Source organism: Amblyraja radiata, chromosome 5 (assembly GCF_010909765.2).
Source record: "Amblyraja radiata isolate CabotCenter1 chromosome 5, sAmbRad1.1.pri, whole genome shotgun sequence".
NCBI lineage: Eukaryota > Metazoa > Chordata > Chondrichthyes > Rajiformes > Rajidae > Amblyraja > Amblyraja radiata.
In genome coordinates this window covers 82,071,764-82,095,389 of record NC_045960.1, presented here as the reverse complement: position 1 = coordinate 82,095,389, position 23,626 = coordinate 82,071,764, and the positions used below count along the sequence as shown (strand labels likewise).

The window sequence follows — 23,626 nt, the reverse complement described above, 5'->3', positions numbered from 1 at the left end:
GTACGCATCATCCTTCGCTTTGATACTATCCCTGATTTCCCTTGTTATCCACGGATGCACTACCTTCCCTGATTTATTCTTTTGCCAAACTGGGATGAACAATTTTTGTAGTTCATCCATGCAGTCTTTAAATGTCTTCCATTGCATATGTTTAGATCTAGTAATTGAATTTTGTAATTAGCTACAATTAGGTAACTAACTAATTATATGTTTTAATTTCAGGTCATCCAAGTAAGATTGTTTCATATTTGTTTCTGAATGCTTCAATCTATAATAACTGAACATTTCATTCAGTTCTCTTAATTTTTGAGAAAGTTATTGGTTTTTGACTGTCCTCGATCACAGCTTTTGAGTTAAGTCAATGGAAAAGCAATAGGGAACAAGATGCTAATTTCAGAGTATGAAAATGGTCATAACTTTTTTAATACTGAAAATATGAAAGTGAATTAGGTGTCAAATTAAACTTATTTTTATGCTTTATCTGATGGGACAAATTGCAGACTTGATTTTTAAAATCTCAAAATTTTGTAACATTGCTAACCAAAGTACACTGAAAATTATTTTGCATGATTTTCAAACAGATTAGATTATCCATATATAACTACAGTCAAGTACAATAAATAGAGCAAAGTGGAAGGTACAGAGTGCAGAATATCGTTCTCAGCATTTCTGTTGCGTTGAGTTACGCCAGTTTTTGTGTGTTTTGTCCTGGAAGCGGGACGGGACAGGCGGCGGCGGCGGCGGCGGCGCACTGGTCGACCCCTCCTTCCCCACACGTCATGGCCGGGGCGCTGTGAGCGCGCGGATAGCCGGTGCGTGAACGTGAGCGCGCGCGGGGGCTGGTGTTGGACTTCGGTTGGCGATCGCCGCCGCGCGCACGGAGCTCCGATGTGAAAGGAGCCGTCGCTGGCGCGAGCAGGGTGAGCGAGTGAAGCGAGTGAAGGGAGGAAGGAAAACGGAGCTCGTTCCCTGCGGGCCGGGAGGCAAAACAGAGAAAAGAGCTGCCATGCCGGACCAGATCACAGTGTCGGAATTCGTGGCGGAGACGAATGAGGATTACAAATCCCCGACCGCTTCCAGCTTCACCACCAAGATGAGCCAGTGCAGGAACACGGTGGCTGCCTTGGAGGAGGTAAGGTGCAGCAGCGACCCCCTCCCCTCCCCGGCAAACTTCTTCTCCCAGTCGTCCGCCACTGATCGACAATACTTTCCGCTTGGCCGAGAGAGTCTGATCCCGTTCACCGCCGGCTCTGCCCAGCTCCGCTCGCCTCGCCTCGCCTGGTATCCCTCCTGCTCCCATGTCGAGCCGTCTCGGCGGAGAGTCGGTCCCCGGGGCTCTGGGTCTGGCCCAAGGCAGGGTGGTGAGCCGGACACAAACCATGTTAGTCTCGGAAACCTGAGGGGAGGATAAAGTACAATAGTCTTTCCCCGGGCGACGTGATGGTCCCCTGTGTTAGAAAAGGACAACAATGTATTTTGTCAAGGGGCACACGACAAGTGTATGCCTGCACCCATTCGTACTCTGTACTTACAATGACTTAAGTGGAGTTTTTTCTGTCCTTCATTGGAGACGATGCTCAATATATTCAGTTTATTTTATTTGCCAGTGTAAGGAATGTTTCTTAATTTGACAGCGTTTCATGAGGTTTAATGAATCCGTGAATGTTTTCCTTTAGATATGTGTTCCAATTCATTTTTGAGCTGGATTGTTTTTAGGGGAGAGTCAGTTCAGGTTTGAACCGACAGGATAATGGGTGATTAAATAAACTTACTTCGCGTGTGCGGCATTCTCAATGAAAGAGAAACTCTCCCAAAGTGCATTGTTTGCAGTTTTAAGGATCGAAAAGACTCCACCTCGAGAATTTTTTTCTTCGGTTTGGGTATTTTCCTTTGGTGGCCTACTATTATAGGCGACTAGTTGTATAATTGTGTTTTATTAAAGGGGAATAATTCCCGATTGCACCACAAAAAAACATGACTGGAGAAAAATGATACTTTGTTCGGGGGAAAAAGACCTAAAACATGTTGAGACCAATGCATAACGAACACGTGGAAAAATAAGTTTACTTTTATACCTATATGTCTCATCCAAAATTCGGCGTATTCAATAATGTTTCGCTTTATATTCACAAAATTTGATTTGCAGCGAATTTGATTATAAAAAAAACCCAAGTCATGTGTTGTAAATGTTTCCAGTTATGAAGAAAGACTTTGTTTCTTTCTCTACAGGTGTTGCCCTTTCAACATTTTCTGTTTTTTTTGTATTTGAATTGGTGGAACCTCTTTTCCCAACAGTTCCGATTAACCATTAAGTGACATTTTAAAATAAATATTACACAAATAGCAATACAAACAATTGTAAAAGTTTAGTACACAATTGTAAATCTGCTAACAAAAGATGTGAAAAGAAAGTGAGACTGCTCATGTTATTCCATTGGTCTTGATGTACTCCATTCTTGCAGTCAAAGACGTTGATAAAATGGGGGGCATGTTTTTTTAAGAGGCCAATAAAGTTTACAAATAATTTTAAAATAACAATTGAATTTCAGTGCAAAGTTGAATTTCAGTGACCGATGTTTTTGTTTAGTGTTGATAATAAAGTTGTTACTTATATCTTTTCAAATATCACATTTGCTTATGTCAAAGGAAAAAAAATCTGCGAGGTACAGAATTTGAAATAAAAAGAGACAATGTGCATTTTTTTTGACATATGATACATTCTTGAATAATTTTTCATGTGAATACCAGTCTTCATTTGATTTTTGCTTGTACACAAGAATTGTACTTGATTTGACTGCATCTTGAATTATACTTCCTTCTAAGGAAGATGGATTAATTAACATTTGGGTAACTTTAAGGAGCATTTCATTTATTGAATCTAGGCTACCCCATTCCCCTTTTCATTCGAACTGTAAGTAATGAGCTTCACTCATTGTGCTGCCTCATTTAGTTTATATTCTTGGATTTATTCAGTAGTATACCGGAAATATGTGTCAGGAAAGGAACTTGATAAAATACTTATTTGACAGCCATTGGTTTTCTGTGCACCACTTTGCAATTATTCTTAGCAAAGTTACAACTTGCTTCTGTGCTTATTTTCTAAATGTTATCTGGAAAATGACATTGATGAGCAAGGACAGTAGCTAAAATAGCTCACAAAGAAAGGCTGTTATCTGTTGAAATTCAACAGAAGCATGTATTATTGAGAATAAGGTGATGTGACGTATTGATCAAGTCATCATTCATAATCATGATGGACTGGAGATGTGTTGCAAATCATTTATTAAACAAAAATGGCCAAATAGAAAATATATTTTAGTCATTTCTCCACCTAAAATACTTATTGGGGAAAAATTAAGCCATCTATTATATGGTCATCTTGAATACCACAGGGATCTCTTTCCAGCATACATATTATGTTATGTCTTTTACTTCACAGAATATTGGGAATCCTTTGTTCAGTGTGTTACTTATTGGTACAGAAAATTACCTCTGGTTATGGCTAGGATATAATATTGCAATACAAATAAGTGATCTTGGATGCGTGATTCATATCATTGCCTGTTTCAATAGTACGCAACAGATAATGATGGTGTTGTTCAGTAGGATATTTTCTAGCAGGCATCCATTCTGGCCAAATGTGATCTCATTGTTTGGAAAATTTCTAGAAAATTAGCAAGATGGAGAGGTTTGTATTGCAACAGCATATTTGTTGATTTCGGAATATATACATGCTAGAATGTAGTTCAATAGATAAATGTATTAAAGTGAATGAGGTGGAACATTGGTGAGTTCTGTTTGGTTGCTGGCATCGCGCAAACAAAGGATGAGCTTTGACCAGACATGTAGAATTCATATCCTACAAACTGGAAACTGTAAGATTGCAGCATATTTGCGCAGACATTTTTAAAACAACATTAGCTAATGGAGGTCAGTTTATCAAATGGAGTCATTGGATGTCATTATATTGCACCTTTACTAGGTGGAACAAATAGCTGACTAATTAGTACTCCTTGGCTTGGATGTGTATTGCATTGTAGAAAAATTACAGTAATTATAATTGATCTTTATAAAATCAGCACTTGGACTTGCCTCCTATTGTGTTGCAGTTATTTTTGTTCTATTTTGGAAGGGAATTTCTGGGCATAATGTTTTAAATGTTTTATTGTGTTTGAGATATGGTAAATACTTGCATATTAACACATTAACAATTGTCTACCTTTATCTTAATTTGTAGTTTTAATTTTATGCTGATAATTTCTCATTTATTTGCAAACTTCAACACCTTACTATTTGCATGCCTTGTAACACTGAGACCTAACTCATCACCACTTGCATACTTAATTTCCTCTCTCCTCAACCTTATCATGAACCTTTCTGTTTTCTACTCCTTTTTGATCTTAACTTTTTTTGCCCCTGCCTCCTAGGCTGAGGAAACGGCATTTTCTGTTTTATGATGAAATTGTTATTTTGTTCTTTTCATTGAGGTTGATTACTCCATATTTAACATGAGAGGATGGATGGTGCTCAGTCATCGACAATTCGAGTCTGAGATTTGACCAATATTTGGGCTATTGGGTTCAAGTGTGAAAATGTGCACACAACACAGAATTGGCCATGATTTATATCAGAGCAGGTATTGGGTCAAGAGCAGGTTAATGCATACAACTTTTTTCCCCTCTTGTTATTTTTACCATGTGCCTAAATCAACATTTCCCCCCCCCCCTCCATTTTACTTCAGCTCCTACGTTGTTCATTGCTTGACCTGCTCATTCCCTTTGCTGACGCTGCATCATCCTCATTGCTTGCTTTCCCATCCAGGTTTGTTTTATGCTAAGGTCATGGATTAGGTCATAAGAGAATGCAGATGCTGGAATCTTGAGTAAAAAACTGCTGAAGGAACAAGGCGGATCAGGCAGCATCTGTGGAGGGAAATGGACATGTGACCCTTTTGATTGGGGCTCTTCTTCAGTCTGAAGAATCGCGATCTGAAATGCCATTTTTCCTTCTCCTTCCACAAATGCTGCCTGTGTTCCTCCAGCAGTTTGTTTTAAAAAATATGAATGAGGTACTGAACTTAACTTTCAATCAATTCCCACAGGATATCCAATTGTGGAAGTTTATGAATTTAAGTATTTACTGCATTATTGATTTTGACACTGGTTATAAAATATTAATTTAGATAATCTTTAAATTTCTGTTGTAATACCTTTAAGCAATGTTTAATCACAATTACTAGGTATGTTGCAAAACTATGTAAGGTGTCCTTGAAGTATCTGGCGCTGATTGTGCGCGATTTTATTATTTTAGAGGATCACCCCTCATCCCCGATGTTCTCTAACCTGTTCACAATTGAAAATTCAAAGTATTGGGAAATATTAACTCTGCAAACCCAATGATAAATGAGCAATGTGCGAAAGCTTATTTGGTTTAAAGGGGAATTGGGTGGAGCTTGGTCGTATTATTGGTAAAGTGTTGCAAAAGTTTTGCCATTCATACTGATGCTATTCAGATGTGCATAGGAATAGAAATTGGATGCCTTTCATATCTGCCTGGAAATGAGGTTTGCACCTAAATTGATCCTGCTAGTCCCAATGTTTCTGGTATTTTGCCAAGATTGCTAAAAATAAGAGACTACTTTCAAAATTTCAGAGCACCAATGTTCTAGAGTTCTGTGAAAGTAGATCGATTCTGACGAAGGGTCCTTTTGTATTTTGTTGAGTTAATTTGTGATAGAGAATATATTCTCAATGAATCAATCAAAATGCTACAAGGTAAAGCAATCAAATTCACTAGATCTATATCATATTTGGGCGAGGGTGAGTGGAAGGTTGGTAATTAAAATCAGACTTCAGTCATGCTCTGTGGGAGAGTTTACCAACCTGAAATGTGTGACTTATTAAACTTGCAAAGTCATTATTGCCTTATTTTATTCTGTTCATCGTTTACCAAGTGACAGCCAGCAACAAGACTGATTCGTTTTGGTTTATTATGCAAGGTCTTCAGTGTGATGAGCAATTTTCTGGATTATTTGTTTACTGTTTAATTGTTAACTGTTTTGGTTGAGGAAAAAAATGAGAAGGGCTGCCAAATGATCACATGAAATTGTAGCAGAGGTAAGAGTATTAATTATTGAATCCATGAATACTTTGTTGATTTTTAGATCAAATGTTTATTGGTTTGTAAGGAGTGACCAAGATAGTGGAATTAGTCTAGACATCTTAAATGTTGAAGATGTCTTTTATGAACATGTTTCCTGTCTCTACTGCAGTACCCTTAAATTTTGAAATTGACCTTAATGACTGCATACTATGGACCTTGTGTAACCGTAACAACAAGCTGGCTGATTGATTCTGAGAACTTGGTCTTTCAATAGTTCTTACAACATTTTTAAATTTCTGGGTTTGGAGGCATTGATAATGCTGTTTTGCTGCTAATCCTGTTACTGGAGAATTTCTGAACTGGAAGACCCTATTCTTCTATTAATTAATTGAGGTTTATGGGGCATATGTAGGAACGCGAGTGTAACCTCGGTTGGGATTTGGTCTGTGGGCCAGGTGTGCTATCAGAAACAGGAACAGTGGTGCAGTGGTCCAGGGTGATTGTTTCGACTTGTTTGGTTAGCTGAAATGCACCAGGTTCTATTTCCCACTTCCTTAAAACTCACCAGGTTCACTGAAAAAAAGAAGCTTGCATAATATGTAAAAAAAAAAGAGTTAGAAGTAGGTTGGCAAGGTTAATAAGAATAATTACCATTAGGCCAGAAAATCTATGTCATAATTCCCAAGGGTGATAGATTTTTAGATTTACTGTTTTGCTACTGTTGTGATGGAAGAGGATGTTAAATGGTGTGCACATAGCAAACTTCCCATAAGCAACATTAACCATAATGGCGATGTTGTCTGTTTTAGTGATATTTGCTGGCTGCTGATAGAACGAGAACTCCTGCTCATTATTTAATAAGATCATGAGAATTTTAATGCCCAGCTGAAGACATCTGAGACATTGATAGTAATGAACTAATTTAATAGCAGTTTATAAAAACCTGTGCAATTGTATTTACTGAGTGTGAAAGGAAAATCAATTTAAAAAATGTTTGCAAGTGATCGTGTTCGATGGCTGATAATACGGAAGTACAGTATATCCTGATGAATGTGTTACTGTGTTTCATTTGTCCTGTGGACTGCAATGCTTGTTAATGATGACCAGGTTCAAGGTTGTGCCATCTTTCAAGTCATGGAAAAGGGGTTCCTTTTTATTTACTCTACAAACAGCCTAAATTATTTTTTTAAGGGAAGTTTAATGAATGCACCTACTTCCTCTACTTCAAAGAGGACAATCCCATCTTTGCTAAAGCTTGATACCAAGAATTGGGCAAAATATTACTGCTGTCTCCTAATTCTAAAAGCTAAGCTAAGCTTATCTTGTTTTTGTGCTCTTGCACTCTATTTATTTAACTATGGAACACGTTTTTTTTTTGCATTAGAATTATCCTTGTCTTCATTTTCAAAGATTTGTACAAGTGAAACCACATTGTTTTTATGTCCCTGTTCTTTTCAATGTCCTAACCCTAACCCTGTTCATTTAGCATGTCTGCATTAAATTTCATCAAACCGCTCAGCAATTCTGCCTAAGCTGCTTCAACTACTAGTTTGATAAAAGTGTATAACATTGAGATGGCAATCAGAAACTCAGCCATCAATGGATGATTACAAGAGCTGGGAAACAGATTAAAAGTGATAAGCAAATAGTATAATGGGACTGTGAAAAAGCAAGCTATTTTTCTAGTGGGATATGGTTGTGATTAGGAGCTCTCTGCTAGAATGGAGGAAAGGGAATTTGTTGGACTTTAAAAGAACCATTGGATAGATATTTGAGGAAAAATCATTTGCTCGGCTCTGAAAAGAACAGGGAATAGGACTGCCAGGGTTGACCTACAGGGCTGAAAGTATAATTCTTATGGTTGCTTCGCGATTTTTAAATGTACTGCATGTTTTTAGATTATTGGATTATTTAGATTTTAGAGGCATACCATTGGCTGAGACAATTAATTTGATCTTGTTTTTGGGCAGTTCCTCAGGATTGAGGTTGATTTGCCTTCTCTGTGGGTTTTTGTGAGGCACTGTATTTTGTTTTTGTATTTGTGAGGCACTGCTGTTACTTGTGCAAGCTAGTTACTTATGTTACTTATGCAAGTTACTTATACTCAGTTACTTATGCAAGTGACAGTACTGCACACTTTCATTCCATGTCTCTTTGTGGTTTCTGTGAGTTCTTGCAATTACACATCTTATTTAATTTTCTTGTAAATTGAAGGTTGTTAATTTTTCACTCTCCAATTTACTATATCTGCCAGCTTCCAAGTATAAATTAAATTAGGGCAATCAAAGGTGGCAGCCTTGCCATATGCCTGCTAACGTTGCAAACTGTTCCGTACAACCACTTGTATTGTTCCTCCACAAGACACCTCTAGGTGTCCTTTTTGTTTTCAGCCAAAGTATTTTGTTTTACCATTCGTCAAAAGCGTTTGAAAATTTTATGGAATTATAGTCAAATTCTTTGGGTAGTTACTATACAGTGTACACAAGATTTAAAAAATGGGCAATTTACTGTTCTTCCTGATGTGAAAGCAGCTTGCTCCTCTGCCTTTTACAATACCTATTTGAGGTTTAAGGTTATTTAACAATATAATGGATAACTGATCAAGCGAAAGGCAATAGTGCATTGTAAATGTACCTACTTTAGAAATAGTTATTGTTATTATCCTGTTATTTAGTGTCCTGCATTGGCCAAGTTTTAATTTTCTCTCTATTGAAAATTGTGTGCAGTATGTCATCTGTTGTTTCTTTAATTGCAAATCTGTTATCCAGGCTGCTTTCCCCCCCCCCCCCCCTATATCTTTGTTTTCATGCTTCCATTTATTATATGTAAACTTTTCTGAGTAGTTCCAGATCCTCTCTCTATCTTTAAGTTATTATCTCTAGGTCTATCATGGTTTTCCTTTGCATGCTCAATCCTTGTTTATGTCTTTCATTATATTTAGTAAGCAAAGCACCATTTTTATCCACAATTAGTTGAACTTGATTTCCCCTGGTAATTGTTTGTGATTGTCCAAATATTTTGGGAGAGGTAATCTTTAGGATCAATTTCTCCTTCAGATTTCCTGTTATAAGTTTTCATTGAAACATTTTTCTTAAAATCCTGCTTTTATTGTTGAATCCATTACTTGGTAACATCTTAAGGGCCTGTCCCACCAGCATGCGACTGCATGCGGCGAGCACGACCTAACGTGGTCGCTTGAGCCGTACGGCCTCGCGGGGCCGGTCCCACTTCAATCGCCGGAGCCTTATGGAGTTATGCGGGGCTGGTCCAGACATCGAAAAACTGACACTCTGCAAAAATCCCGCACGGCAACGGCCTGTCGGCCTGCAGCCGCATTGAGGCATTACGCAGCGCCTCGACAGGCGTACGCAGTGGTACGACGGGTGTACGCAGCGTCTGGACGCTGTACGCAGCATCTTGACGGCGTACGCCTACCGCGTGGAGTTCCGCGATGATGTCACCGCCCGGCGTGCCGTTGCGTGATGACGTAATCGCCCGACGCCTTGCGACGTCCAAATTCAGTCGGCCCGCCTCCTGCCCAGCTGATTGGTGAGTATGATGTTGGGACCTGCTCCATATGGCTCCACGGTTGGAAGTGGGACCGGCCCCGCGAGGCCGTGCGCCTCAAGCCACCACGTTTGGTCGCAGTCGCATGCTGGTGGGACAGGCCCTTAACTCTTAGTTGGTTTTTGCTAACTGTTCACCTTTTATTTATTGATACCATTTTATGGTCATAGCTACTTCATGTACCAGCTGTTAAGTGCCAAGTCGCTCATTGGCAAGTCTGAAAATATATTTTGCATCAGTACACAAGGATATGACTTGTTTGTAATATTAAGAAAAAATGTTAATCCTCTATTGTTAATTTATCCATTGCACTTCATCAAACCCAAGGATGTTTCTCATGGAGGCATAGAATTGTACAGCATAAAAACCGGTCCTCTTGCTCTCAATGTCTACGCTACATTAACCGTTATGCTCATCCTTCCATGCCAGCTTATTCAAGCACCTGTTCAGATACGTCTTAAATTTTGCTATTGTGCTCCATCAATGTGAACAGTCTGAGTCATATAATTTATGTAGTTGTATAATTGAGCATCATGTTCAGCGCAGACGTGGAGTGAAGGGTCTATTCCTGTGCTTTCATGTTCTATTTAAATGTTGTTACTGGTCCTGCTTCCACCTTCCACCACTACCTCTTCTGGGAGCTCATTTCATATACCAAGTACACTGTGTGGAGAGAAAAAAATTCCCCCCCCCCAGATGTCCTTTGAATCACCTTCTCTCCTTAAATACACCCCTCTATTGTTAGGCTCCCCTACCAAGGGAAATAGACTTGGCTACCGTACATATTTTTTACAAACCTTTATCATGTCATCTCTCAGCACCCTTTGCTCCCGGTAAAACAGATCCAGCCTACCCAAACTCTCCTTATATTGTTAATGTTCCAATCCAGTTCTCTGACAACTGAAGCTCTCCAGTCCATTTGCCTTGATTCAACTTAATTTGTTTGTCGTCATCCTCATAGGAGAACGGTGATTTGTATACACATTTTCAGCAAGAAGTTCAAATACTGGCTTAAGAGTATTTCAAATTCTATGCCTCAGTAGTGACTTCATGTTCAGCTTGAGCTCCCACTCACTAATAATAGCTCTAATTCCTTTATCAGAAACCAGCTGTACACAGTTTTAAGCTGTTTGGTCTTGAAAGCCAGGAAGTAAGCTTGGATGTTTGCCTGTTTTGAGTTATGTTTCCAGAGCAAATAATGGAAAATGCTGGTGAGAGAGGCCTCTTGTCCACATATGACAATTTTATGCTGCAAATGAAGTTTGTATGTGCAATGAAACGTGTGGTACAAATAGAGCAAGCAGGGCGGGGGGGAAGGAATGAATGAAAGACTCCCTTTATATATTACAAGATTATCACATTTTTCAGCTCTCCCTCCTGTGCTAATCAAATAAGTTGTACCTTCCAATTTGTCACGTCACTTTTCCTGATACAGGATGAGGGATCGATTATTAAGCCAAAAATTAATTCTTTCTAAATATACGACTTCAATGCAAGGTGGGAAGTCAGAGAATTAGATCAATGCAGTTGGACTGCATTCCTGTTATGTGTTGTAGCCATTGGGGATTAATGGAAGTGGAAAGGTCTGTGAGAGCATGTTTATCAAAATAAATTTTGAAGGTTAAATTTGATTTGGTTCTCAATTAACCTGGTAGAAAATGGTAGCAACAAGAGAAATATTAGGTCCTCTAGGCCACTGTAAATTTAAAAGATAATTTTTGTAAGGCACTGCTTACAGCTTTTTTGCTAGATAAAGAGGGCTTGTACACAAAAACAGGGATGTAATGTTGAGGCTCTAAGGTGCTGGTAAGGTCGCATTTGGAATATTGTGACCAATTTTGGGCACCATATCTGAGGAAGGATGTGCTGGCTCTGGAGAGGGTCCAGATGAGGTTTACAAGAATGACCCTATGGCCCATTATTTAACGGCTTGAATGATATTATGTTGCAGGCTTAGAATGGAGATGAACATTTGAGAGCAATCACATTCAGTGCAGTTTCTGTTGCTGGATCGGAAACAAAATGGAGGTCATAGAGAAATGCCGTAATAGTCTATCTTGGGCCAGTTAAAGTTCTCTTTTCATAAGTAACTTGTGCATTTTTAATCCAAAGCAAAGACCATAGAGCGGAGCAAGATGGTTCACTCCGTGAAAAAGCCGTGGTAGATGATGGGTTAACTTCAGCGCCATTTCCGTAACCAGCTTCCGTCATGCTAATAGCTTGGCGTCAAGCTAATTCGGGGAGATTCTGCTATATCAGGCTGAGAGATTAAAGGATAGACACAAAATGCAGCGGGTCAGGAGGCATTTCTGGACAAAAGGGATAGGTGACATTTCGTGTCGAGTCATTTCAGACTGAGTCTGGGGAAAGAGGAACTCAAACCATTCTCCCCCCCCCCCCCCCCACCCCCCTTCCCTCCGACACGGACACGGAGCGATCGCCGCCCACCCCTTTTTTATTGTTAAACATCTATTTCCTTTGGGAGGTTTTTTTTTTCCTTTTTAATTTCCCCCTTACCATTTCCGTACTTTTTCGATAGCTGCCATGACCCATTTGATGTCATCCTTCGCACTGCTCCTGATCTCGGCCCACACTGATCTGCCGGACATGCTGTGTGTGTGTGTGTTTTTGTTTGGCAGAGTCTGAGGGGAGAAGCGCCTGCACCAAGAGCAAGCAAACGCGCGGACAGACGGACGAAAGCAACGATCATAGAGCGGAATAGGTGACATTTCGGGTCGAGACCCTTCTTCAGACTGAGTCAGGGGAAAGAGGAACAAGAGATATAGACGGTACTAAGGACAAATGAATGGAAGATATGCTTGTATCTCCCGTTTCCCTTTCCTTTGACTGTCAGTCTGAAGAAGGGTCTCAACACGAAATGTCACCTGTGCCGCTCTATGATCTCTATGATCTATCCTGCTGTACCGCTTTACTATGTGTTACAATTAAAGATGACTTTAAACTCCAGACCTGTGTAACATAATCATTTACATGGTGTCAGTCAGCTTGAAGTAACCCACTGCGTCCGTATGTCGGGTTTTATTTGTATTTATCAGTTTCATTTGTATCACCATGGCTCACTTGTGCTGAAAGCCAGCGCAGCTCATCTTCGATTATGACATCGGGGAACGAAGGAGGCTATTTGAACACTATATCAACATCGTCCATCGTAATGAACCAGATGCTGTCAACTAAACCTGGTGGGACTGGAGGCTCTGATGAGAGCGCAGACCTTTGACTACGAGCCGGCCGTTCTCGATGCCAACGATTAGGTAGTTGTACCTGCTGAGACTGTGCATGTCCCCAATGTTTTACTGCGTAAATTCCGTGAACTATGCGACCTACCCTCAAACCGTATCTTAGAAAGAGCAAAATTCTTCGTGAGACACCAGCTTCCCGACGAGCCTGTGGAAAGATTTATCTGTAACTTGAAATATATGGCTCGGAGATGCCGCTTCGGGGTCATGTCAAACAAATTAATCAGGGACAAGCTTGTCAGTGGCATGACTGATCAAAAGCTAAAGACTGAGTTGCTGCGGAATGCTGACTTAACCCTTGAACAAGCTGTGCATGCCTGCCGAACGTCTGAGATTGTGGCTCCACTTAGTGACCAGTTTGACACTCAGAAGAAGACCATAAACCTGACGGGTTTCAACAAATGTGCCACACCGACAGCTAACAGAAGATTTATGAATGAACCACCGCAAACAGCTAACCGGGGATTTACCAATGAGCCCCCGCAAAGATGCCCGAATTGCAACCATTTCCACAACAAGGGATGCGCGTTTTGTCCAGCGAACAGCAAGCCTTGTAACTACTACAAAAAGATGAATCACTTTGCCGTTGTCTGCAGGTCCTGTGGGAACAGAACTTCCAGCTCAGCGTCTAATCTGCACCTGTTGCAACAAGACCAAACATTTTATGACTTACAGGACCAGCTCGAATCTGCCCACGAGGACGATCCAATTAGCACATATGAGGAGTCCACTGTGCATACACACCTTCACACAGCTGGTAAGATTTTGGATCCCTCTGTATCAATGTCAATTAACAACAAGCCTGTGAAGACCAAGCTGGATACTGGTGCCCACGTGAATGTAATGTCTGTGAATGTCTACAATAAGATAAAAAATAATGAGACCTTGACTAGAGACAGCTCTACCTTACATGCTTATGGGGGAGAGGTCTTGTATCCTCTTGGAAGAACTACCTTTAAACGTGTGCTGAAAAACACCACAAGAAATCTGACTTTCTATATCTTAAAATCTGACTGACTCTACTGGGCATCCATGCGTGCCAACACCTAGGGCTAGTCTCCTTCGACCGCTCCGTTCACAAGTTACTAATATCCGAGGACCCGATAAAAAGACACCCTGACCTATTCGATGGCAAGCTAGGCAAGCTGCCTGTGACTTATAAGATCGCCATTGACCCCACCATCGACCCAGCTGTCCGGCCCCCCCACCGTGTGCCACATGCCATGCGAGACAGAATTGAGACTGAACTAAAAAACATGGTCTCCATGGGTGTACTAGCCGAAATCAGCTAACCCACAGACTGGGTCTCCACCATGGTTGTAAGAATCAAAAAACGAGCTCCGCGTGTGCATTAATCCAAAAGCCTTGAACACTGCCATCAAGCGTCTGCACTATCCGATGAGAACTGTCGAGGACGTCGCTGCACAAATCGGGCGTGCAACAGTATTTTCTGTACTTGACGCAAAAAAGCTCGTTTTGGCAGATACCACTAGATGACAAGTCGTCAAACCTCACCATGTTTGCCACACCATTTGGCAGATTCAAATTTCTTAGGATGCCATTCGGCATCAACTTGGCCAGCGAGGTTTTTCAAAGAACCATGGAACAGCTGTTTGAAGGACTCCCGTGTGCCATCATCGTAGATGACATCCTGGTTTATGGCAAGGACATAGCGGACAACAACCTAAAGCGTATTATGGACAGGGCACGTGAGATCAACCTGAAATTCAACCCAAAGAAATGCAAGTTCCGGGTTCGAGAGGTCACCTGTGTCGGACACGTGTCGATTAAGCCTGACCCGAAGAAAACTGCTGCCATCAGAGAAATGCCAGCCCTTACCGACGTGTTAAGCCTACAACGATTTCTGGGTATGGTGAACTATCTGGGAAAGTTCATACCGAATCTCAGCGAACTAAGTTTGCCACTGAGACAACTCACCCGAAAGGACACTGAGTGGACCTGGTACCAGCAGCATCAACAAGTATTTGATTTTTTTTAAACCAAGCTGGCCAGCGCTCCCACCTTGACATTCTTCGACCTGAAGTGTCCTGTCACGATAACCTGCGATGCCTCACAATACGGGCTGGGCGCAGCCTGCCTTCAAACATCTGCCGATGGGACCGTACTACCTGTATCTTACGCCTCCCGCACCATGACTGACACCGAACAGTGCTATGCACAGATCGAGAAAGAGCTGCTATCTGTGGGCTTCGCTTGTTCAAAATTCAAGGACTTCATCTTCGGGAACACTTTCACAGTCGAAACAGACCACCAACCACTTGTAACCATCCTTAATAAACCTATACACGCAGCACCTGCACGACTGCAGCGCATGATGATGCAGCTCCAGCAGTTTGACTTCAAAATCGTTTACAAAAAAGGAAAGGGCATGCTCGTTGCTGACACTCTCTCTCGTGCACTGAATGACACCCCTATGAACGGGCCGCGTTTACGGTTCTCAAGATCGACTTCATTCCCACGGAACGCTTGCGCCGTCTGGCTGAACACACAGCCGCTGATGGCACTCTTCAGCTACTCTCATCCATAATCAAAAGAGGCTGGCCAGACAGACAATCCAGCACACCACTGGAGGTGCAGCCGTTCTTCCTAGTCCGCGATGAGCTGGTAATGCAGGACGGTGTCATAGTTAAAGGCCACAAAGTCGTGATTCAAGATTCAAGAAGTTTATTGCCATGTCAACAAGTTGATAGGAATGTGTCTTGGTTCGCTCTCAGACAGATACAATACAACCACCACATACACCACAATAAATAATACAGACAATACTGTACGAAGGACAATATATACAGAAAGGACAGTACCCAGCAGCGTCATGTTAAGCGTAAGTGCAAGTGCAAAAGAAAGTGCAAAGTGATTAGTGCAAATTCAAATATCTGATGGCTTGGAGGTAGGTGCTGTCTCTGAAGCGAGATGTTTTACTTTTAATGCTTCTATATCTCCTTCCTGATGGGAGGAGATTAAAGAGGTAATGTGCCGGGTGAAAGTGGTCTGCTATGATTTTTTTGGCCTTTCTGGTGAGTCTTGTTGAGTAAAGTGATGTCACTGAGGGAAGTTTGCTGCAACCGATGATCTTAGAAGCTCGGCGCACTATTCTCTCCAGCCGAATCTTATCCTGCGAGGTTGTGTGACCATACCAGACAAGCATAGAGAATGTGAGTATGCTTTCTATGGTAGACCTATAGAAGTGGGTCATGGCTTGTCGACTGACCCTGAATTTTTTGAGCTGCCGCAGGAAGTAGTCGCTGGTGGCACTTACTGATTATGAGACTGGTGTTGAGCTCCCATGATAGGGATTGATGTATGGTGGTCCCGAGGAACTTAAAGGAGGTGACCCTCTCAACCACCTCTCCATTGATGAAGAGAGGGAGGAGGGGGGTGGCCCTCTTTCTGAAATCAACAACCAGCTCCTTAGTTTTTGAGATGTTAAGTATGAGGTTGTTGTTCTCACACCACCTTACTAGCTCCTCTACTTCACTACGGTAAACGGTTTCGATGTTATTGGTAATAAGACCTGCCACAGATGTGTCATCTGCAAACTTAAATAACAAGACAGAGTCAGAGTGTGAACAGCAAAAATGTGTGTGTACAGAAGAGGTGATAAAACGCAACCCTGGGGGGCGCCGATGTTCAGGAACCTAGCCAGTGAGACATGGTTACCAATTTTTACCACCTGTTTTAACCATATAACCATATAACAATTACAGCACGGAAACAGGCCATCTCGGCCCTACAAGTCCGTGCCGAACAACTTTTTTCCCTTAGTCCCACCTGCCTGCACTCATACCATAACCCTCCATTCCCTTCTCATCCATATGCCTATCCAATTTATTTTTAAATGATACCAACGAACCTGCCGCCACCACTTTCACTGGAAGCTCATTCCACACCGCTACCACTCTCTGAGTAAAGAAGTTCCCCCTCATGTTACCCCTAAACTTCTGTCCCTTAATTCTGAAGTCATGTCCTCTTGTTTGAATCTTCCCTATTCTCAAAGGGAAAAGCTTGATCACATCAACTCTGTCTATCCCTCTCATCATTTTAAAGACCTCTATCAAGTCCCCCCTTAACCTTCTGCGCTCCAGAGAATAAAGACCCAACTTATTCAACCTATCTCTGTAACTTAGTTGTTGAAACCCAGGCAACATTCTAGTAAATCTCCTCTGTACTCTCTCTATTTTGTTGACATCCTTCCTATAATTAGGCGACCAAAATTGTACACCATACTCCAGATTTGGTCTCACCAATGCCTTGTACAATTTTAACATTACATCCCAGCTTCTATACTCAATGCTCTGATTTATAAAGGCTAGCATACCAAAAGCTTTCTTTACCACCCTATATGAGATTCCACCTTCAAGGAACTATGCACGGTTATTCCCAGATCCCTCTGTTCAACTGTATTCTTCAATTCCCTACCATTTATCATGTACGTCCTATTTTGATTTGTCCTGCCAAGGTGTAACACCTCACATTTATCAGCATTAAACTCCATCTGCCATCTTTCAGCCCATTTTTCCAAATGGCCTAAATCACTCTGTAGACTTTGGAAATCCTCTTCATTATCCACAACACCCCCTATCTTGGTATCATCTGCATACTTACTAATCCAATTTACCACCCCTTCATCCAGATCATTGATGTACATGACAAACAACAAAGGACCCAACACAGATCCCTGAGGCACCCCACTAGTCACCTGCCTCCAACCCGACAAACAGCCATCCACCATTACCCTCTGGCTTCTCCCATTCAGCCACTGCTGAATCCATCTTGCTATTCCTGCATTTATACCCAACAGTTTAACCTTCTTAACCAACCTTCCATGAGGAACCTTGTCAAAGGCCTTACTAAAGTCCATATAGACAACATCCACTGCTTTACCCTCGTCAATTTCCCTAGTAACCTCTTCAAAAAATTCAAGAAGATTAGTCAAACATGACCTTCCAGGCACAAATCCATGTTGACTGTTCCTAATCAGACCCTGTTTATCCAGATGCTTATATATATTATATATATTGAATTGAATTGAAATCTCTAAGTATCTTTTCCAATAATTTGCCCACCACTGAAGTCAAACTAACAGGTCTATAATTGCTAGGTTTACTCTTAGAACCCTTTTTAAACAATGGAACAACATGCGCAGTACGCCAATCCTCGGGGACTATTCCCATTTCTAATGACATTTGAAATATTTCTGTCATAGCCCTGGCTATTTCTACACTAACTTCCCTCAATGTCCTAGGGAATATCCTGTCAGGTCCTGGAGACTTATCCACTTTTATATTTTTCAAAAGTGTCAGTACTTCTTTTACTTTGAAACTCATAGTATCCATAACTACTCTACTCGTTTCCCTTACCTCACATAATTCAATATCCTTCTCCTTGGTGAATACCGAAGAAAAGAAATTGTTCAATATCTCCCCATCTCTTTTGGCTCTGCAGATAGCTGCCCACTCTGTTTCTCCAATGGACCAATTTTATCCCTCGTTATCCTTTTGCTATTAATATAGCTGTAGAAACCCTTTGGATTTACTTTCACCTTACTTGCCAAAGCAACCTCATATCTTCTTTTAGCTTTTCTAATTTATTTCTTAAGATTCTTTTTACATTCCTTATACTCCACAAGCACCTCGTTTACTTCATGCTGCCTATAATTATTGTAGATCTCCCTCTTTTTCCGAACAAGATGTCCAATTTCCCTTGAAAACCAGGGCTCTTTCCAATTTTTACTGTTTCCTTTCAACCGAACAGGAACATAAAGATTCTGTACTCTTAAAATTTCCCCTTTAAATGTCCACCATTTCTCTTCTACATCTTTCCCATAAAACAAAATGTCCCAGTCCACTCCTATTAAATCATCTCGCATCTCATCAAAGTTAGCCTTTCTCCAATCAAAAATCTCAACCCTAGGTCCAGTTCTGACCTTCTCCGTAATTATATTGAAACCCGAAGTGCTCCCCAACGCATACCTCCGCCACCTGTCCCGTCTCATTTCCTAACAGGAGGTCCAGCACTGCCCCTCCTCTAGTAGGTACCTCTATGTATTGCTGCAAAAAACTATCCTGCACACATTTTACAAACTCCAAACCATCCAGCCCATTTACAGAATGTGTTTCCCAGTCTATGTGTGGAAAGTTGAAATCTCCCACAATCACTACCTTGTGCTTACTACTAATATCTGCTATCTCCTTACATATTTGCTCTTCCAATTCTCGTTCCCCATTTGGCGGTCTATAATACACCCCTATAAGTGTTGCTACACCTTTCCCACTTCTCATTTCCACCCAAATAGCCTCCCTGGATGAGCCCTCCAATCTATCCTGCCAAAGCACTGCTGTAATATCTTCCCTGACTAGCAATGCAACACCTCCACCTCTTGCCCCTCCAATTCTATCACACCTGAAGCAACGAAATCCTGGAATATTTAGTTTCCAATCACAGCCCTCCTGCAACCATGTTTCACTGATCGCCACAACATCATACTTCCAGGTGTCTATCCAGACTCTAAGCTCATCCACCTTTCTTACAATGCTCCTAGCATTAAAATATGCACATTTAAGAAACCCCCCGTCTCTTCATCTCTGTTTATTTCCTTTTTTTTCTTTCTCCTCTTGTGTCCGAGTGCTTCCCTTTTCTGCTTCCTGTCTCCCATTCTGTCTACTAGCTTTCTCTATTTGAGTCCCTCGCCCCAACCATTCTAGTTTAAAGTCTCCCCAGTGACCTTTGCAAATTTCCCCGCCAGGATATTGGTCCCCCTCGGATTCAAGTGCAACCCATCCTTTCTGTACAGGTCCCACCTTCCCCAAAAGAAGTCCCAATGATCCAGAAACTTGAATCCCTGCCCTCTGCACCAGTCTTTCAGCCACGCATTTATCCTCCACCTCGCTCCATTCCTACTCTCACTGTCGCGTGGTACAGGCAGTAATCCTGAGATTGTTACCTTTTTGGTCCTTTTCCTTAACTCTCCTCCCAACTCCCTAAATCCTCCCTTCAGGACCTCTTCACTTTTTTTACCTATGTCATTTGTACCAATATGTACCACGACCTCAGGCTCCTCTCCCTCTGATTTCAGGATATCTTGGATGCGTTGAGACACGTCCGAGACCTTGGCACCAGGGAGGCAGACCACCATCCTGGTCTCCCGACTGCGTCCACAGAAACGCCTATCCGACCCCCTAACAATAGAGTCCCCAATTACTATTGCCCTCTTCTTTTTCCCCCTACCTTTCGGAGCAACAGGGCCGGTCTCTGCTGGAGGCCCGTCCGCTGTTGCTACCCCCGGGTAGGATGTCATCCTCATCCGTACTCAAACAGGAGTACTTATTTGCAAGGTGTACCGAAATTGGAGTACTCCCTCGTTCCTGCCTCTGCCCCTTGCCCTTCCTTAGCGTGACCCACATGTCTCTCTCCCGTGGTTTTGGAGTGACCACCTCCCTATAACTCCCCTCTATGACCTCGTCACTCTCCCTGACCAGACAGAGGTCATCGAGCTGCTGCTCCAGGAACCTAATACGGTCCCTTAGGAGCCCCATCTTTCTGCACCTGGTGCAGATGTGGACGTCTGGAGGGCCATCCGACACCATGACCTCCCACATCTGACATCCAGAACAGTACACTGCTCTGACTGTCATTCTCTCGCCTTACCCTGGGTCCGATACCAGTATAATACAATAGAAACTGCTGGGAGAAATCAGCAGGTATCTGACACAAACAGCTGCTCCCTCTTGCCCTTTAAACTGCACCTTTATTATATAAACAAAAAGCACTGTACCTTTAGCCCACTGTACCCTTAGCTCACTGTACCTTTACTAAAGCACTGTACCTTTAGCCCACTGTACCTTTAGCCCGCTGTACCCTTGGCTCACTGTACCTTTACTAAAGCACTGTACCTTTAACCAGAAAGCAGAAATGCTAACCTGAGGTTGCACCCAATCAGCTGCTTCCACTAGTCTGCTTCCGCCAATCAGCGGCTTCCACCAGAAACCCTCCCTATGGAGTGTGGAACGTTACGGGTTTTGGTAAGCCCTGACCCTCCTCCACTGTCTCCAACGGTCCCGGGCCTCTGTGAAAACATGCCCCGCGCCCGATTTAAGTACTCACCACCCTGACCCTCCTCCACTGTCTCCAACGGTCCCGGGCCTCTGTGAAAACAAGCCCCGCGCCCGATTTAAGTACTCACTGCCCTGACCCTCCTCCACTGTCTCCAACGGTCCCGGGCCTCTCTGTCACATTTTCTGTCACATAGAAAGCTATAGATCCATTTACATAGAGATGAGTTGACCCCGAGTTCCTGTAAAGTGTGTATCAACTTTACAGGAACGATGGTATTGAATGCGGAGCTAAAATCCACAAAAAGAATGCGAGCATATGTGGATTTGGATTCCAGGTGTTGGAGGATGGAGTGCACACAGTGATCTTGTAGTGATCCCTTCATCACTACAAGACGAATACTACAAAGAGGCACACAATGGTCAACCGATGCCACGTTGGCCCACGCACAGAGCATGTTCTACTGGCCTGGTATGGCCAAGTACATACGGGACAGAACAGCCTTCTGTCCCATCTGCAACAGTTTGGCACCACACCAACAGAAATACCCTCTGCCAAAACAACCCCCACCAGCACTGCCTTGGACGTCGCTGGCAGCAGACATTTTCGAATAGCATGGTGAACACTACCTAGTCTCCTACTCTAACTGGTTCGAACTCGATTTACTGCCCTCCATCACGTCAGAAATGGTCATTCAAAAGCTACGGAGACACTTTTCCACATTTGGCGCACCAGTCCGCCTGCAAACTGACAACGGAAGACAATTTACTAGTCACGCATTCAAACAATTTGCTAACCGATGGAACTTCCATCATGTCACAAGCAGCCCTGAATACCCTCAAAGTAACGGGCTCGCAGAACGGGCCGTCAGGAGCGCAAAACAACTAATGGAACGCTTCAACCTGGCCAAGTCGGATGTGTATCTAGACCTTTTAAACCTCAGAAACATCTCTAGAGACGGGGTCCTATGCTCACCAGCCCAACACCTGATGTCTAGGACAACGCGACCTCCGATACCAACTGCCCAGCAGAAGCTGGTGCCACAGGTGTTTAAGCCATACGCGCATCCAGGAGAAACACAACATCCAGAAACGATCCTATGACAAGACCAACAAACCGCTGAAACCGCTACTGCAGGGCCATGTCGTCCGCTTGCAGACTACTGTGGGACATTCCCGTCTAGATTTCGTTTTTGACCCGTCTAAGGAACCCCGCTCCTACCTTGTCGACCTTGATGGTGCCCTGTACAGATGGAGCCGCCAACACTTGCTGCTTGTAAAAGAACCTCGTCCGCCACTAGCCGATCCCTTTGCTCCACCTCTGATGTTCAAATCGTCTGCTGCTGCTGCTGCTGCTATCACTAGTCCGAGCTTGTCCTGTTCTGCGCCACGACCGGTGACCCTGTCTAACAACAACACTACCTCTCCCGCATGCTCACCCTATCGGTCGCCTAAAGTGCTCCCAGCTGCTCTCTCCCTTCTGGGTTCACCGCCTCCCTCCCCCACTAACTTTACTTGTGCGGAGGGAGAGGGGTTGGTCCATACGCGTTCGGGTCGTATTAGTAGACCGCCTGACAGGTACGGCGAGTATGTTTAAGTTCGCGCGTCTTACATGTGCTTAACTATATTCGCTCTTTACGGGGAAGGATGTAGATTGGTTATTGCATGTGAACCAATCATAGTAGAGTAACATCATTAACCCCACCTTACTGTATGCTTTATACTAACACCCACTTCCTACATTAGGTAGTCTTGGAAGTGGTGATGATGAACTAGCAACTAACAACTAAAGATTACTTTAAACTCCAGACCTGTGTAACATAATCATTTCCAGTGTGTATTAGCGTGTGTCCAGTCAGATTTTGCTTCCAGTCAGATTAACAATCACGCAGGTTTCCACACACGCACTTCAGCAAATAGTGACCAAGGCAGTGCTGACAGTGATGGGGGTTGATGAGAGTTTACTGCATTTACAAAGAAAATTAAAAAACATTATAAACACACAAACTGTTTCCCCACAACGCTCATTACACTGCAAGAGGCATAACTGAAGTCGGGTCGGGTTTACTGAAATGGCGGAAGTTGCGCTCCGGTGCGTGCTATACGTCAGTCCGTTGGAATTCGCAGGAGTGGACCATCTTGCTCCGCTCTATGATCTTTGATCCAAAGGATCCTGGGTAGGTGACTGCTTTAAGTAACAGGGAGGAGACCTTTATGGAACATTTACCCTTTGAGTTGATTAATCTGTTCCTTTGCTATTTCTGTCTCTGCAGGAGATGTCGGATTTTTTTTTTTTTTAGAAATGCGTAAGTGCTTTTTGTTGTTGAATGAGGGTTTCTCAGTTTTTGTCATTAATTAAGGATCTTATAGGTCCAGACTTTCATATGCTGATTCATCCCAGAATTTGCTCGGTACAAAATTCTATAGCTCATTCTCATTAGAAGAATTAACACCTACAAAGCAATTGATCTTGGGGGCATTCTTATGTATGTCCCATTGTGCAAATTCTAATTCTAACTATTATCTTGCTGTACAATGATGGAAGATGGTTTATTACAAAAAAAAATTAGTAATTACTGCGCATGTTGTTCCATTGTTTAAAAAGGGGTCTAAGAGTAAACCTAGCAATTA

General features: G+C 42.4%; 1 protein-coding gene across 2 annotated transcripts in view; it reads left to right on the top strand.

Moving 5' to 3' along the window:
* The first annotated feature begins 787 nt into the window (after positions 1-787).
* The window catches only part of asap2 (ArfGAP with SH3 domain, ankyrin repeat and PH domain 2), a 144,773-nt gene continuing 121,934 nt past the window's right edge, over positions 788-23,626 (top strand). The window contains exon 1 of one of the 2 annotated variants that reach the window (XM_033021619.1): positions 788-1,132. In XM_033021619.1, the coding sequence (XP_032877510.1) occupies positions 1,007-1,132 (126 nt within the window). In that variant the 5' untranslated portion in view covers positions 788-1,006. The remainder of the gene's footprint in view (positions 1,133-23,626) is intronic. The other variant, XM_033021618.1, reaches the window with a different exon arrangement.